General features: G+C 35.9%; 3 protein-coding genes and 1 long non-coding RNA gene across 4 annotated transcripts; 2 read left to right on the top strand and 2 right to left on the bottom strand.

Moving 5' to 3' along the window:
• Positions 1 to 1,201: 1,201 nt before the first annotated feature.
• LOC105386444 (transcription elongation factor spt5) lies at positions 1,202 to 3,195 on the bottom strand. Its single transcript, XM_011557003.3, has 4 exons — positions 2,962 to 3,195; positions 2,385 to 2,630; positions 2,038 to 2,202; positions 1,202 to 1,496 (listed from the first exon to the last, which is right to left on the bottom strand). The coding sequence occupies exons 1-4, from the start codon at positions 3,076 to 3,078 to the stop codon at positions 1,359 to 1,361; spliced, it is 666 nt and encodes a 221-aa protein (XP_011555305.1). The 5' UTR covers positions 3,079 to 3,195; the 3' UTR covers positions 1,202 to 1,358.
• A 166-nt stretch (positions 3,196 to 3,361) lies between these two features.
• Positions 3,362 to 6,008, top strand: LOC105386443 (E3 ubiquitin-protein ligase rnf146). The gene is made up of 6 exons (XM_011557002.3): positions 3,362 to 3,521; positions 3,596 to 3,687; positions 4,030 to 4,186; positions 4,456 to 4,647; positions 4,917 to 5,226; positions 5,759 to 6,008. The coding sequence occupies exons 1-6, from the start codon at positions 3,497 to 3,499 to the stop codon at positions 5,805 to 5,807; spliced, it is 825 nt and encodes a 274-aa protein (XP_011555304.2). The 5' UTR covers positions 3,362 to 3,496; the 3' UTR covers positions 5,808 to 6,008.
• A 993-nt stretch (positions 6,009 to 7,001) lies between these two features.
• LOC105386442 (mediator of RNA polymerase II transcription subunit 15) lies at positions 7,002 to 14,583 on the top strand. Its single transcript, XM_011557001.3, has 4 exons — positions 7,002 to 7,152; positions 9,099 to 9,785; positions 13,683 to 13,909; positions 14,381 to 14,583. Exons 1-4 carry the CDS (start codon positions 7,139 to 7,141, stop codon positions 14,521 to 14,523), a joined length of 1,071 nt encoding a protein of 356 aa, XP_011555303.2. The 5' UTR covers positions 7,002 to 7,138; the 3' UTR covers positions 14,524 to 14,583.
• Positions 14,584 to 15,027: 444 nt separating this feature from the next.
• Positions 15,028 to 15,966, bottom strand: LOC125490979. The gene is made up of 2 exons (XR_007268029.1): positions 15,701 to 15,966; positions 15,028 to 15,317 (listed from the first exon to the last, which is right to left on the bottom strand). It is a non-coding gene; the product is annotated as an uncharacterized LOC125490979 (long non-coding RNA).
• Positions 15,967 to 17,681: the final 1,715 nt, after the last annotated feature.

Genomic DNA, 17,681 nt, shown 5'->3' with positions numbered 1-17,681 from the left:
ATATCTAGATGTGCTAAGTCTAGATATGCAGGTTTACTCACGATGTTTTCCTTCACCGTAAGAGCTATGGTATACATTGTACTTAAATTCAGAAAAGAACTCATTGGTACATGTCAGCGCCGGGATTCGAACCCGCATCTCTGGCGTGAGAAGCGGGCGCTTACCCGACTGAGCTACCACCGCTCCTTTGGTTTGACTTACTGGTATACTAGAAGTACCGATTATAGATAGTAGGATAACATATCATATTTGAAAGGATGCAGCTGCAACAACAATGCAAACATGTTATCTGGAGGTGGTGTCACAGCCTTATTCTAGGATCACCACAGTCGTGTTAGCCTTTACGGTGGTCGAACGGTGTAGTAGATATTTGTAATCGGGCTATTTTTTATTTACTACCTGAAAATATTTCTATGCGATGCACCGTTTTGGAGATATAACCGAAAAACCAAAAATTCGTACCTTTACCCCCCCTTCAACACCTAGGCGTCAGTACTTTTGGTATGTTAACAACCTAAGCTCCCTGAACAAGTTTCTGAAGGAATCGTTTAGTTACCTGCTCAAAATTCGTACCTTTACCCCCCCCTTCAACACCTAGGCGTCAGTACTTTTGGTATGTTAACAACCTAAGCTCCCTGAACAAGTTTCTGAAGGAATCGTTTAGTTACCTGCTAACGCACTCTACTCTACACCTAATTTCTTGACTGGACTAATAAGTGTATTCGCAGCCAAACTTCAAAACTATCAAGTTGTTTGGACTCATTTTGGACTGAACTCTACCCTTGTAATAGCCAGCATTTTCTTAGTTTCTTTTCATCTGTGCTTGTATAAATGTATATTATGTTATAAGAATTATTAAAACAAAGAAAACAATTAATATCAATTTTAATCATTAAAACACAGATAATAAAATACACAGTTTTAATTCATTAAAATAGATTGCCTTAAAGAAATATTCTAGATAAGTTCAGTATGCTATGTTTGATGTACTATATTTATATTAGAAGATTTAGATAGTAAATATCTGTAGGTTTATCAATTTATCCATGGAATTAGAGTAAAAGTTGTTGTTTAATATTCTATTTGTCCTCTCACCCATTTGAGTTGTTTTTTATACTCCAGTGGAGACCGTCCTACTGAATCAACTTTTACAATCTATTATATGTGTAAAGATATAAACTGATAATGAAACAATATGAACTCCAATTATCCTCAATTAAATTTATTAATCATGAATTATCCCAGCTTTGTAAAATGATTCTATTACACAACAAGTAATATGGAATGGTGACAAAGGACAATCATTTTTGCACTTATCTATTTGTATGTTATATTAAAAAAAAACTTTATCCAGTAGTCTACTTGTCTCTTACTTTAATAAGATCATTAAGATCTAATGCTACACATATTTCCTTTGATTCTGTGCGAGGATTTCTGTCCAAAATCTCAGTTATTGGATAGTAGCTCTCGCGATTGTCCACATTCCATCCAGAATACTGAAAAAGAAAATAATAAATATTATGTTAACCCACTGACGGACACTGACTGCATTTGACGTCCTCCACACTTTTAGAAAAAAATCACAACGTCGAATGCAGTCCCCACTCTTTTCCTAATTATTTCAACAACGGTCAATGCAGTCCTGTTTTACCTAGAGTTTGTATGAAGACCATCTTGTTGTGCTTTATTTGGCAGGATTTCAAAGTTATATGTGCACCCAGAGTACCTTTTTTTCACACAGCAATAAGTTTTCATACAGAAAAAAGTGTGCACTCATACGCACACAACGGTCACCGACGTCGTGTTTTTCTTACTGCGTCTAGGCAGTGTGCCGGCATGTGCACCAGCAAACCATCACTCAACTCCCATACAAAAATGTTGTGCGTTTTTATGAGTTTCACCGTTAATCTAGTGTCCATCAATGTGTTAACTTTAAAACACTTCTGCTCCTCTCCTTATATTCAGTTGTCAAAAGCCCACATATGAATAAATAATCACAGCAAATCTAAATTTGAAATAATTTCATTGGACACTTACCACACAAGTGCACTTGTGCAAGACCTTTCCATTGGACTCCATGGGAATGAACTTCTGTAGCAATGCTTTCCCATCAATTTTCCACAGGTTCAGTTCATCCAGTTTTGATATAACTGTGTCACCATCCCATTTCACATCTGACTTCAACAACACAAAGTTGCCAGACTGAAAGAATGAAACATGAATTAAAATAAGAATTTATTCTTGGTAATGCATACAGTCAAGATAAAATAGACAATCTTTTTATAATTATTATAGAGTTAAAGAGCTTCTTATGTAGGCTAGTATGATTTTGGACCACAGGATAATCAAAATAAATTGGTATACTACCAAATCTACCAACTTACATGGAAATGTTTTGGTACATCTTTAGATTGGCTAGAATCCGATTTATTTCCGTCGGATCCATTTTTCTCGTCATCAGAGCCCTCCTCGTCGTCCAGGTCCCCCTCCTCCTCCTCGCCCTCGCCATCCTCATCTTCTTCTCCTTCTCCCTCACTCTCTTCAGAGTCTTCACCCTTCTTTTTCTTTTTAGAGTTGTTCAGAGACGCCTTCGACCCTCGCTTACGAGCTCCTCTCACAGGTTGCTCTACCTGAAATTCAAGGATAGTAAAATATTGTTAGAAAGACGATTCAATTATCATTTGGCAAGTCAATTAAACGCAAATTATTCTAGATACTCAAGCATCCTTCAATACGGCCTTCTATCATTCTAACTGCACTTTGTGTAATATTGTTTTATGGCATAATACAAGCTGTGGATAACCTAATAATGATGCTAAGAGGCGTTACGTTGACTGTGTTAGTATCCCGTTAGGTGACAAGCTAGAGTCAAGGTAAAATGTTTAAACCATAATAATTACAATCTACGCAACATAACTGTAAACTAAACTTTCGAACAAAACAATGAGAAAGATAGTTTACCGAGTCGGCATCCGGCGTCCAATCTTCACCAGAGTCTTGAAATTCTTCTGGTTCGGCTGCACCTTCAGAGCCATCGGAGTCCTCATCGTTTTTCTTGAGAGACTTCCTTTTACGCATTTTAGAGTGCTAGAATTGAAGCTAAATAACTATAGTAACGTACTAAAATTGAGGATAAACGGTAACCCACGCCGTAAGAAAATGCAAATGTCGTCAAATCAAATCGTCAGTGAAAAAAAAATTACTTTCTTTTCGTTCAATATAATCTATGGTTGTTTCATTTTCATTCGGTCAGTCCAGTTTTTTTGGAGTTGCCAGCTTACAGTAAACCCAACCAAGCCTTGATCTTGGAATAAGGATATGATTTTGTGAGCCACAGATTACTATTGACAAGTCAGATTGGTTATGGCTATGTTGTTGTTTTGTCCACCATCCATAGAAATTGTATTTACTTTCACTTGCGAAACATCTTTAATTCTGCTATTTTCATTGTGTTTTATTAGTAAACAGTACAATTTAATTGCGTATTGAAAAGAATATGAGTGATGCTCAATGTAGTGCAGGTGAGTTATCCCAACAATCATAATAAATAATAACGCAAATCCTAATTTTCTACTGATTTTGTTATTTCTTCCAGCATTAGAAAAAGACTGTGCAGTTTGTTTGCAAAAATGCCATCACCCTACCCAACTACCTTGTGGACACATCTTCTGTTTTCTTTGTGTAAAGGTAACCTGAATATCTAATTTATCTCATTGAGACTTTTTTATCTCCATGTTCCAATAATTGGCTTAACCCATTTACTTAAATATAACTATCATACATGATATATTACTATATTTTTTAAATCATTGGCTTAACCACAGACTTGCAACTTCATACCTAGTTATTAAATTACCAAATGTGGTGCATTCACTACTCCTGTACTTACTCTTTGTCTTTTAAAAATAGTTATGTTAGTTTCTGTGCTAATAACCACTCCAACTTTAGTTACTTTTTACTTTCAATTATAGTAGGCACCAAATTTAACCAAACCCTAATAAACCATATTAAAATATCTGTTATTTCCAGGGAGTTGCAATTCAGAGCAGGAAATGTGCGATGTGCAGAGCAGCCATCCCTCCAGACTATTTGGACCATCCAGTTCTATTAGAGAAATTAACTCAAAGCAATACTTACCAAGAGAATGGGACTGATGAGCACCAGTGGTATTATGAAGGAAGGAATGGTATGGTTATAAAGCTTACTTTTCTCTCTGCTATCTGCTAAAAAGAAATGTGTTGTTGGTGTTTGCACTAAGAGAACACAAGTTGAGGTCTATTAATGTCTAGCACTGTGCAGTGTGCATAATGCATTATTTCCTCAACATAGATTGAAAATTAATATGAGATTGGGATGAGTGTAAAAAATGATGTCAAAAAAATAGCATAAAACTTATAAATGATTAAGTACCTAATAACCAACATAGATTAAAATTTATTTTCTTTTTTGTTAAAGGTTGGTGGAAGTATGATGAGAGAAGCAATGTGGAGCTCGAAGCAGCTTGGAGTGAGGGGGAGATGGAGTGTCTGTTGCTGCTGGCTGGAGCCCTCTACTGCATAGACTTCTCCACGATGATACAGACTCGACAGAGCGACCCGACGCGGCGCCGGCGCGTGCGCCGCGATGCACCCTCACTGCCAGCTAAAGGTTCAAAATTTCCCTTCAGCCATTTGAAAAACTGAAGTTAGGAATACAGTTTCTTAAATAGCTTTTTTCTCCCTCTAGCTACACAACTGGTTTCCTATAACACTATTTTTATACTTCTAACTGCTATGAAACATGAGAAACCTTTCTATATACCTAAAGTACTAATACAGAACATTTTCAAAACAAGTGAAATTTGAAATATTTAACTTGTTAAAACAATTAAGGAAAATGGGTACTTAAAACTTGTCTTGTATTGTAAATGATTACAGGAATAGCAGGGATTAAAATTATTGATGAAACAAAGACTGAACCAGAGGAAACCTCCAACACAAATGAGCAAAACCAACCAGTGGCTGAAGTTATAACATTAGCAGATGACATCCATGTTGGTGATCAAGAGCTAGTAAACATTATACATAATGCTGACCAGAATTCAGCAGAGGTGATACATCTAGCTGATGATGACTCAGATGTTGTATTCATTTCTGAACAACAAGAGGCTGATGTCATCTATCTTGCGGACAGCACTGACAATGACACTTCAGTAGATGAGATTGAAGCTGTTGTTGAACAAATTAAGTAAGTAGATTTTACCACTGTATTTATTTACTGTCTGCCTATAATTTGTTATACTCTGATCAACACAACAGCATATATTTGTACCCTAATGATAGTTAACTTTGTTATGTTATTGATACAGACACACTTCTCTAGAAATGTCTAATTTAAGTCGATTAATGCACATTAGATTATTTTAATTAGTTTATTAAAGTGTTACTTATGCAAAACAACCAAAAAAATATTGAAATGTGGCTAGTTTTTTTTATTTTCGGTTTTAAGCATAAAATTTTGGCACAATATTAAAATAACCTTAAATATTAAATATCTTTGAAATGGTTAAGTTTCGGATAATGCATTATAGGGTTCAATCAACTGGAAATGCCTTCCTCTATCACCTCCTGAAAGGATCAGGTCTACTTACCAATAACCCTCCTGTATATTTTTAACCTAATGATAGTCAACTTTGTTATGTTAATGATACAGACACACTTCTCTAGCCTTAAAAAATTTACTTATTGCAAAATTAATTCTGTTTTTTGTTTTGTTTCAGTGCTTTAAATTTCAATCACAATTTATCTGACCAAGAAGATTCTTTATAAAATAGAACATGAAACATATTCAAGCTGTTTCCATTCTGAGTATTAATGTAGAAATATGTAGCTAGAATCTCTAATATGTAAATAATGTCATTTGCATCAGAGGAATACTGCAAAGACTAGACTAATTTTGTCTAGCACATTTAATTTTAAGTTATTTATGTTATTACTAAAAGTTACTGAAATAACAGATTTATTGTAACACACTTGTTTCATTGTGCATCTGGAAACTCTCTACTGTTAGGTAAGCAATAAAAGAAACAAGTTTTTATAACACTATATTCCTAATAAATAAAATAACTGATACATCTTAACACTACCATGGTCTCACGGGGCTCTGACTAGCGTGGGTCAAGATCCAGGTGTTGTGAGGTTTGGGTTTCATGGCCATCTGTTTGTGACGAGGGAACTTTGGACATATCACATAAAGTCGTTCTTCTCTTACAACAAAGTAGCAGGATTTACACCTTCTCCTCAGTCTGCCTTTAACTTTAAACCCACAAACTTGATTGAGTGTAGGGACACATGGCACCAGCATCCTTTCTTTCACAACATTTTGCTGAAATAAGCTAAAGTATGATGGCATAATGCTCATAGTTTTGTTTGGTAAACATCTTCCTAATGATGTTATGGTCCTTGCTATGGACACAATTCTCTGCATCGTGTCTGAAAGTAAGAAAGCACAGACTGAATACTTATAAGTTTATATAATTATATGTAATCGTAAGTGTTATTTTTTCATTAATCAAAGGGGTCACAATAAAGTACACAAAATAAGATGTGTAAACATACCTGGAATTGGGATGACCAATCCTTTAGTAGAATACAATAGAATATTCAAATATTATGATCGTTTTGCTAATTTAATTCATTAAATTATATTCATCTAAAAACAACCAAACAAATACAGTGAAAAGTGAGTGAATCTAAAACTAACCTAAAAATTTTACGTCAGACGTCAGTGTCAGAAATTCAAATCATTGGCCAACCAACCATCTGTGGACTTATCTTAAAATCTCAGAATACTAACGGACTCTTGCATGAAATCCAACTGCTTATCTTTATGATTGCGTCCGCTTGACCAAGTTCAAGGAACAACCTATAAGTACGATTTGTATGAAGCTGTTCTAGACGACAGCGCGAACCACCCGCACCGTGGACGCGGCTTTACATCGTTTGTGAAGTGAACTTTGAGCTTGTAGGGTATATAGCTGTGTGTAAAATGAATGTAAAAGTTATTCAGATTCCAACTTGTGTTTTTAGTATTCATGTGTTTTATCTAAGCAGTAACTACTCACCTACTTATTGCAAAATATTTACCTATTCTTCCTAAAATGAATTTTATAAAGTAAGTGTACCTACTTAAATTTAGGTACTTTAGCTTTAACTATCTGTAGGTCATTGTCATTATATTGACGGCAGATATAGATACATACTAACATATCTACATTACATTAGTTAAGTAGGTACAATAGAAAAGACTCGAAGCAAATCTTAATAGTTAACTAAGTAAGGTCAACCGGGGCCATTGCGCCACAATACTTTGACTTTCATATTCATTTGATCATAACAAACAGACTATACGCCCTATTAAGCTATAACTTGTGATACATATTAGGAAATTTTATCTAGTTTCATATTTTGATGCAATTTTGTAGAATTTTAAATATCTTCTATGGCTAAACGACGTTTCTACAAAAAATGAGATTTTTAGGCGCAATAACCCCTATTGGGGCTAATGCCTCTTTCACTAGTTTTGTGGGCTTGGAAGAGCTTTTTACATGTTTAAGTAGATATAATTTATAGAATTACTATTAACGTAGCTTATTATTAGCTTGTAACCTAAATACTGCGCTTAGTTAAGGAGAATTAGTTGATCAAAAATTTGCGGGGCTATGGCGCCTACATACTCTAATTTCTTGTAGTGGCATTTACCCCATCCAAGATTCCAGGGGTGCTCAACATTTTATTTATGAATACTTTATTGGACTTAAAAAAGTATAAATACTTACATGACAAATCAAAATACAGTATAAAAGCATACAAGGGCATATTTTTTCTAATTTGCAATCAAACCACAACTTTAAATTAGTAAGTATACCATTTTTAGAGTCTGATGGAATTTTGCTCTTACAAGGATAATCATTGCAAAACTATTTAGAGTTATAAAAACAAGTGAGATCATTCTGTTAATTTGAATTAAGTATTATTTTCTATAAACCGTGTTAACAACATTATAATGTCGACACCAAATGACGCCAATATATTAAAACATTTAGTTAAATATATAGTCAAATTATTTACGTTTTAGTTGGATTACCAATCTAAGAATGTTAATTCTGAAACGCTGTTAAATGTTCTTCAATATTGAAGAAGGCGTCATTAACCTAGTATTTTTCGTTTAGGAGTAATTTGGTGCTAATGTCACTGGAACTTTTTCATTGCTCGTGTGTGTATAAACTACTTTTATTATAACACAAAATGTTTAGAACCTCTGGAAATGGGGCTATTGCACCGCAATAGAGGCAATAACCCCATCAGCCCAGAGGCATTTACCCCAAAAAAATAGCTAAACCAACAATTTTTTTATTGCATATTGCGTCTTAATCTTACATTATTTCAATAAAATAATCAAAACAATATGTAAAGCAACAAAACAATAACAGTGTTTACAGTTAGGAAACATAGATTCTTTTAAAGAAACACACATTTGGAACGATTCAAAAAAACGTGTCGGGAAACCGGAGGAAGCCAAAAGAGGCGAAAAAATACAAATGGCAGATTATTTAAGAAAATTGTCCCGGATACGACATCTATTGGTCAGTGGTAAAAGTTTGAGTTCCAAAGATAGATAGCAGATGACTCCAGTAGTTCTAAAGTATGTGGTTCGGAAGATAAATGGATTCGAGGCATTAGCCCCGTAGGCGACTTGGCCCCGGTTGACCTTATATAAGTACTTAGCTAGTTAACTACTTATACAGCCTAGCAAAATTTATACAGAGCTAGTTAACTACTTTGTATCGATAGAACATAGAAATACAAAACCTGACTATTTCTAACAATCTTCGTAGGTAGGTACTTTTTGACCAGCAAGGACTGCACAAAAAAAATGAAAAAGAAAAAAGTTTGGCATAGCATAAAATATTCTACAATGTCTATTCAATAATATTCTAGTCTATGCAATGTCTATGCATGGCATACTAACATGTCAATAACTAGAAAATGCACCTAAACAAATAATAATATATAAACTAATATGAAACAAATAATGTCTAAGTAAACTATCGTTATCAGACGGCGCTCGCTGTGGCGTGATCTACTGACCCTGCGGCGCGACCTCCACGGCCATTCGTGTGTGCGACTGTCGCGCGACAACAAGCACCCCACCATGTCCCAGTCACAGGGACAACTCAACCAGCCCAACCCCTCCCAGGGTGAGGTGAAGAGGGCGTCTCAGGGAAAAGAATCTCAACCAAAAGTTGAATCTCAGCCCAAGGTACAGTCGCAGGCGCAAGTCCAATCTCAGGCGGCGGTGAAGTCGCAAGCGCAGTTGCCATCGCAAGGAGTGATCAAATCTCAAGCTCAAATGCAGTCGCAGGGCGTAATCAAGTCACAGGCCCAGTTGCCATCACAGGCGGCACTGAAATCGCAAGCACAGTTGCCATCTCAGGCGGCACTCAAATCTCAAGCACAGTTGCCATCACAGGCGGCACTCAAATCTCAAGCACAGTTGCCATCACAGGCGGCACTCAAATCTCAAGCACAGTTGCCATCTCAAGCGCAGTTGCAATCGCAAGCGGGATTGAAGTCCCAAGCGCAGTTGCCATCCCAGGGCTTCATCAAATCGCAGGCGCAGATGAGGTCGGTGCCTATAATAGGCCCCGCGACGCCGCCTCCCGAGCCCTCGGGTCCTCTTCACATGAAGCCCAACAAAGTGATTGTCACCTCACCAGAGATCTACAGACCGGTTGGACCTTACAGGTGCGATATGATTATGTGTTATTTTCCAATTATCATCGCATCAGCTCGTTTGTCATCCACTGCTGGATACCTATAGGCCTACCTCAATCAGCCACTACCTACCGGCCTTGCCTTACTACATATCGCTTGCCTGTTCCTGGTGGTGTAGGAAGGTAGTAGGTAGATATAGGTACTGTTAGTACCCTAACCAATACGTCGTAAACTATATTGTGACGAAGCAAGTACCTACAATAATTACCTAATGAAGCAGTAACCTTTGATAAACAATAATAACTATATACCTACGAACTGTTTTAGTTCGAAGGAAGTAACCACCCAACAAACATTGTACCCTCAGTTACAGCTATTATTATAACTTTAACCTGTACAACTGTGTTATAATTATCTCAGTTCTAACAAAAAGCGATAAAGATGAGTTAAAAAATGAAATTAGTGTTAACAGCAGGTTTAAGAGTTAAAATGGTATTAGTCAAAGCAATTATAATTAAGATGTTATAGGTTCAAACTGTTTCTAGAACCTAAAGCTATACAAGATTGCTCACTGACACCTGTTAACACTTATGGTTGTTAAGTGGTTTCCTTTAATACTCATATAAATCTTTAGGTGTCATATTGAATTTAGGCTGCAGGAATTGGTTGTAAAAGAGATTTTGTCAAGAGTGCAGTAAGACGAGATTCTAACAGTGTTAGAAAACTCAACAATGCAGTTTTAATCTTTAAGGTTCACTTTACGTACGCTTATTGCGTTAGGCAAGTAGACTGTAAAAGTAACGGTGTTAAGCAAGACTGTGCGGATTGGCTAAGACTGCATAATACCCTTGGCTAAGGGTGTTCTATTTCAAAAAGTGTAATAGATGACTTAGGTGAGTCTATATGTCTTAAATGTAAGGTCGCCATTTGCATTGGCGACCTAACCTATAAATTGCTGGGATAAACAATATTTTGCTTTAAAATACTTAACTATTTACGTTAATTTTGTCATTTCAGTCATGCCAATCGATTTATTAAACTAATGGACATACAGCAAAGATAGAAAAAAATATATAATTGAGTCGTCTATTTTATATTTACTTATGTTTCCTTTGAAATCCTTAATAAATTCGGAGCGCATTAAAATTGAGGTGGGAAATATGGTATACATTACAGTAAAATTACAATGGCATATTATTTTCATTTCACAAAACATGCATAACTTCAAGTTATTATATTATATTTAGGCCCTGTTCCACAATGTCTGGTTAGTGGCTACTTGTCAGATAAAATACATGCTGTCACTGTCAAAAAAATAATAACAGAGGGTGACAGCATGTGTTTTATCTGACAAGTAGCCACTAACCAGACATTGTGGAACAGGGCCTTACTGTAATTTAGTATTAATCAATACTGTCACTTATGATTGCTGTTGACACTATTATTTTCAAAGACATACAACTTGTATGGTAAAAGTGTATTCAAAAAACGGTAACATGCTCACTTAATCCTTTTTTATCAAACCAATAAGAGTCAGGGTGTCAAATAACCAGTGCCGGTTTTAGTACTACCAGCGCCCTGGGCGAGATTTCTACGGCGCCCCCTAACTGCAATTCAAACCCATATGAAAAAGACGAAGGATGTTATAACCATTTATAAAAAAAAAAAACATTTATTAAAAAAACTAATAAATTTTTACTTGTCTAGCCTTTCTATCGGCGAAATCTTTTATCAAGTTATCTAAGTCAATGTTTTCAGCAAAGTTCAATGTTTACAGGCGATCTCAGATTTGAAAGGTACCTATAGGTGCAGAGAAATACGATCGTCGATTCGACGTATTTATTATTTTTCTTATGTTAATAGATAATTTAGGAAACATTACAGGAATCAACTAAAAAGGGAATATGCTTGTATTTTTTTTATATTCTTATTCAATAGTTTTACATCGCTTTATTATAGTAAAAAAAATCATACCTACCCAAAAGAAGTTACTTAAGGTATTTTAAATAAAGTTAAAAATTTGCAACCGATACGACCACCGTAAAAACCCGTCATGATGGCGCACTAAGTGTGACGTCACACTCTTGTTTCACGGCTTAAAATGATGTCTCCCGCCAGTCGCGCCTATTCCACCCTAAGAAAATTCGTGACGTTTCTAATGTTGAAACTTACCGCAGTTTTTTTCTACTTCTCAACAATTAATTACTTGCTCAAAAATAAATTATAATCAAAAATATTGATGGAGGCTTAATTTTGAAATAACAAAGTGTATTAAAAATAATATTTGACCTTTATTTGAATCATGCATATTCCCTATTAAATTTTCATTATTTGATTTCATAAAAATAAAGATTCAGTTTTTGAAAATGATTAATAAATAAATCCGTATTTACTCTCCAAACTAAGATCCATTTCAACCCGTGCGTAACGATCCTCTATGGTTGTAAAACGTGGAAGAAAACAGTTCAAACCACTAACAAACTACAGGTTTCATTAAATCATTTGTTAGTCGTATACCTCGAAATCAAAAAATCCTTGTAGCTTTTCACCTATTCGCATTTCGCCGCGATAGCGTTTTTTGTTGTAGCGTATAATATCGGTAGTATATTTTGTTACTAGCATATATTTTTAACAGATTTTTACAACAGTAGCAAATTTTTATGTAGCATGTATTATCAATAGCTTATTTATTAAGCTGCATATATTTTGAATAGCAAGTAAGTATTTTATGTCGCATCTTATTTGGGTCGCATATTGTTGTAGTGTAAAAGAAATATCGCGATATGTACCTAATAATGCATTACAAACAAATATCTATCAAGGTGAAAAGCGACTACAGTGAAGACAGGCAGGAAAGTAAATCTACTATGATTTTTTCAGACAATTGTCAGTAGCGATCAAAAATTATACTACAAGAATAAAAATCTATTCAGAAATTTTGATATCGCGGCGAAATGCGAATAGGTGAAAAGCTACAAGGATTTTTTGATTTTGAGGTATACGACTAACAAATTTAATGCATTAAATAGATTCTTACTCAAAATATAAGGGATCCGGGTCTTTATGTCCATCGAAAAATGTTGGCGCTTTTGTTCCCCATCGAATATTGGGAATAAGTAGGTAACTTCTCTTTTATGTAAAGTAAGTAAGAATAAATAATTATGGCTCTTTCACAACTGACAAGGTAAATCATTCTATTCTATTCTCTGTGGGGGTGTAAGTACCTGCACCTGGCTCTCTCGAATGGAACCGTTGTGCATATCCCCAAGGTCTAAACTGCCTTCCTAAGCTTGGACCATTTCCCACCACGCTGGTCCACTGCGGATTGGTGGGTTCACACATCTAGATGTCCTAAATACCACACATACATGTGTATGTATGTTTTGTGACACACACCACACCGATTGAATGAATAAGAATGAGCTGTGTTTTGCTCCATCAAAAATAACTAAAATGTTAAAAAGATAGATAATGTGTTCAAAGATTCGAATATAAAGCGGCGCCGCTGGACGGCGCCCCTTAAAGTCCGGCGCCCCTGGGCGGTCGCCCAGCCGCGCCCTACCCTAACGCCGGTACTGCAAATAACCATTCTACAACTACAACTGTACCGGTAAAAGTTCTAACTGAGAGTGATTAAACACTCTTCTATAGTAACTTTAGCACTTCAATGAAACCGTACTACAGGCTTTCTATAACTTAAACACTTAAATGACACCGTTTTACAGACTTTCTAAAGCCTTTACTCTCAAAATCGTGGGCCTCTTTCGTGGTTATAAGTGAGTTAGAGCACTCTCCTACACTCTTATACAGCTATGTCTTAACACTTTAATTTTCGAATGGAACCTTTATACAAATGATATGAGAGTTTTTTTAACGCTACGTTGCTAGTTGGGCAATCAGCTACCTATCTACAACTTATCATTGCAGCCAAGCAGTGTTATCGGACAAGACGCTCTACGTCTCGGGGGTGCTCGGGCTGGACAAGGACGCCAAGCTGGTGTGCGGCGGAGCGGCGGCCGAGGCAAGGAAGGCGCTGGACAATCTACAGCACGTGCTGGAGGCCGGCGGCTCCTCGTTGGAGGCGGTGCTCAAGACCACCATACTGCTAAACAACATTGAGGACTTCCAAGCCGTCAATCAAGTTTATGCTGAATGTGAGTTGCTGATTATTTTATGAGTGGAAAATCATTGATAAGTATTCCAATAGTGAAATAGGAAAAATGGTTGAGTAGTTGGAAAGTAAGATTGCCGTGGGTAAATGTGACTTATACGAGGAACTCTATGCTAGGTACTCCTATTTATCCTAAGGCACTATCTACGACACTATTATGTGGACATGGACATAGATACCCAGTGCACCTTGCACATTATAAGACACGCAATTTTCATGTTTTCTTCATGTTGAACTTAATCATGAAGTAAACTTAAAAGCATTTGTATACGCAGCCGTAGAACAAAGCAAAGCACTTACAACTTATAAATAGCTACGCAAGTAGGCATACAAAGTAAAAGTACCTACCTAACACGGATTGCGTGCTGCGTGACTGCGAACCATATTGGCTCAAACGAAACACTTGGCAGCCTTTACGTTGATTAGGTGTTATTGTTGACGGTTGTTGTTGCAGACTTCACGAGGAACTACCCGGCGCGCGCCACGTACCAGGTGGGCCGCCTGCCGCTGGGCGCCGCGGTGGAGATCGAGGCCATCGCCATCAGCGGCTTCCTCATGATCGCCGAGGCCGGACCCTGCCCCTGCGCCAAGTCCTAGCCAACCCTAATTGCTCACCACACTAATTTGATGCGAGATAAAACACGATTTATGAGACTCTGTGCCGTGTATTAATTAACCCTTAATAAGGCGCGAGCCAGTAGGCTAATTAGAGAAGAAGTTGAAATTGATTTAGGGTAAGTTGATACTCTAGAATATGAAAAATTAAAAAAAGGGGGGGTTTTCATGGGGGGAGTACCTTTTTTTTGGGTGGGAAATAATATCCCTTTGCCCGATTAGGTTTACGCATTAGGTTTTTGGGTGGGAAATAATATCCCTTTGCCCGATTAGGTTTTGTACTTTTAGCCTCAGTTTCATTATTTCCATATACAAGCACTAGCCCGTGGCTTGGTTTGTATTTTTTGTAAAATTATAAAAAAATTAAGTAAACTAAAAAAAAGAGTCTTGTCATATTGTTACTTATATAAAATTTTCTGTTTTGCCTTATTTTATGTAGACCCCTGAAATAAATTTGTAAACTAGAAGATTAAAACAATTTAGAACTACTTATAATAGTGTTTTATTTCGCTTATATATCGAATATTGTTCTAGATCTTCGATCGTTTGCTGAAGTGTATCAGTAGTACCAAATAGAGCTTCAAGACGCTTTTCAATAACAGCATCTTGATCTTGACGTCCATCCAGCACATCCGCCGGGCTGCTCAAAGGGGATGTTATATAATATGCATCATCGTCAGAGTCTATATCCGACAAATCTGACAGATTTTCTAGCACTTCTTCTATATCTCTCTGCGTTTTCATTACACTTCTTCTCTTACTCATGATTGACAATCCTAATAGGAAAAGAAAAAATTAAGGTTAAGAAAAAAGCGTGCGACAGAGAAAGAAAAGGGGAAACTTGCATGTGCCGTTAAAACGAATAAATAAAAGAAATAAACAGGTGACATGAATAATAAATGCAAGAGCTTGCCACCAAAAAAAATGTTCTGAAAACCATCCGCAAAAACATAAAACAAAAATAAATTCAAACGAAGTCGGGTGCAATAGCTAGTAAGCCATAAAAAAAAATCATGACCTTATCGGGCAAAGGGAAATAATTTCCCACCTATAAATTTGCATTTTTTGAGGTTATGGTTTGTTTACATTGCATTGGAAAACACATAAAACAGCTTCAGAATAGACCTTTTACCAGATATAGCAATCAAATTGTACTTACAGGATTTTTTGTAGAACAAAAACTCGTTTTTACTTCGGATCGTCACAAAAATCAACGCTCGTTTACTCGAAATTTTGCCACTGACACTTTGACATTTAAAAAAAAAGTCAAGGGTTGCCATGAAGCAAAAAGTGTTGCCAGGAAAAGAAAAAACAAAGTCCAAAAAAATTGTGGTCTCTTTCATTCGTTCACTGCAAATAATTTGTCGATAATATTTTACTTTAAAAATAAAACACCGTGGTGGGAAATAATTTCCCCTTGCCTTATTAAGGGTTAAATTATGCTCCAATTCTTTTTATGTTTTGATTAGTTGGGTAGATTTCGAATTGCCCTAAGTTTGTGTTTTGTAGATACAAATCAAATAAAAGAACTTGATGGCAGTTAGGTTTCGAATAAAGATCTTGGGGACGATAAAGAGCTGATAATAACTAACAATTTAGATGTTATCACCGACGGTTATTGGGTCTTTGCTACTAGCAAGTAGCGTATAGTTTACCTAGTGTATCAGAATTGAATAGGCAAAACCTCTTTTAACCGGCTACCTAACGAATTGGCATAAGAAGTTAAAATAGGGTCAAGATGGGAATATCCAGCCGAACCGATTCATTTATACTTACATATTATCTAAATAATGGAAGGAATTAATGGAATTACAATCACCAAGAATCCATTGAGTAGGAAAACTGGTTTTATTTACTTAAGTACTTACCTGAAAACTTTATTTTAATCTGCAATCTTGATGTAACGAGGAGCGCCTGACGGAATAATAAGTTACTATACTAGCGAAGGTATAGTACCTACTTGCAAAATATAGCACGTTATACTTTTTAATAAAAGCGGCGTTTAGAGCAATTTGTTTTCTTGTAAACGATTTTTGAGGATAGAGGTCACCAGTCTACGGGGTTCTTAACACTATTATTTTAATATTTTATGTAAAGTGCGTGTCCGTCCTGTGAACAATGACCGTAAGGCGGTGGAAAGTTCGTCGACACCCATGCAGGTTACTCCTAATACCTAAGTATAAAATAAAATCATGATGTATAAATTAATCATACAACGGAACTAAACTAACCAGTCCATAATCCGTAGGTACAGTCAGGTGCAGAAAAACCTGACCCCCTGCATTTCAAATAGAAATTCAAACTACGCAAAGCCAATTTGTCGGTGTGACGTATGTTGCGGTAGTGCTCGTGTCTATAGACAGACACAGAACTATTTTACTATTCTCCTATTTATATCCATCATTTAGATTTTAGATAATATCCATCATTTACACAAACTAACGAATTCATAGAACAATAATATTATGAAATACAAAATTTAAACTATTTTTGTTTTTCATCTGGGCTCGAACCCGCGCCGCGGCCCAATTATTCGCAAACCAACCATTTGCCCGCTACGCCACGAAGCTTATTGAACTCGTTTGCAAAATAGTGAATATGTTGCGGTTCATTAGCAAAAGTATAGTCTATGTAGTGAATAGTGATAATTGTTTACAATATGAAATATTATAAGCGCAGAGGGTATTTTGAATTTATTCCTCATTTGAAATTGTAGACTTGAAGAGAATGTTTTGTTGCATTGAGATGGGTTTTGTTAATTCCATCTGATTGATCTGATTTATATTTATACCTATAATATAATCAAAATTATTGATTTGTAACGATGACAAACGAATTTATTAACAAGGTCATCATTATTAATTGAGTTAAGTGCCAGGACAACATTGGGTTCGTATTTTCTCTTTATAATTTTATTGGTTACTTTATATATTATTGGCTTTCATTTATTTTACTTATAGATTATCATAATATACTTTTTACGCTATAGTAATAATGTCACAATTATTATATTCATTAAGGCATGATCAAATTATTGTTTTTAAAGGTTACCGAAGATGGATGTCCTATAATGGGCCCTGAAGAACTGTTATAAAATAGCTAACGCATGACAAGATTTAATTTGAGAATTTTAAGGATGA

The sequence above is a fragment of the Plutella xylostella genome, chromosome 29, assembly GCF_932276165.1.
Source record: "Plutella xylostella chromosome 29, ilPluXylo3.1, whole genome shotgun sequence".
NCBI classification, from domain to species: Eukaryota; Metazoa; Arthropoda; class Insecta; order Lepidoptera; family Plutellidae; genus Plutella; species Plutella xylostella.
This window is presented reverse-complemented; position numbering and strand designations above follow the sequence as displayed.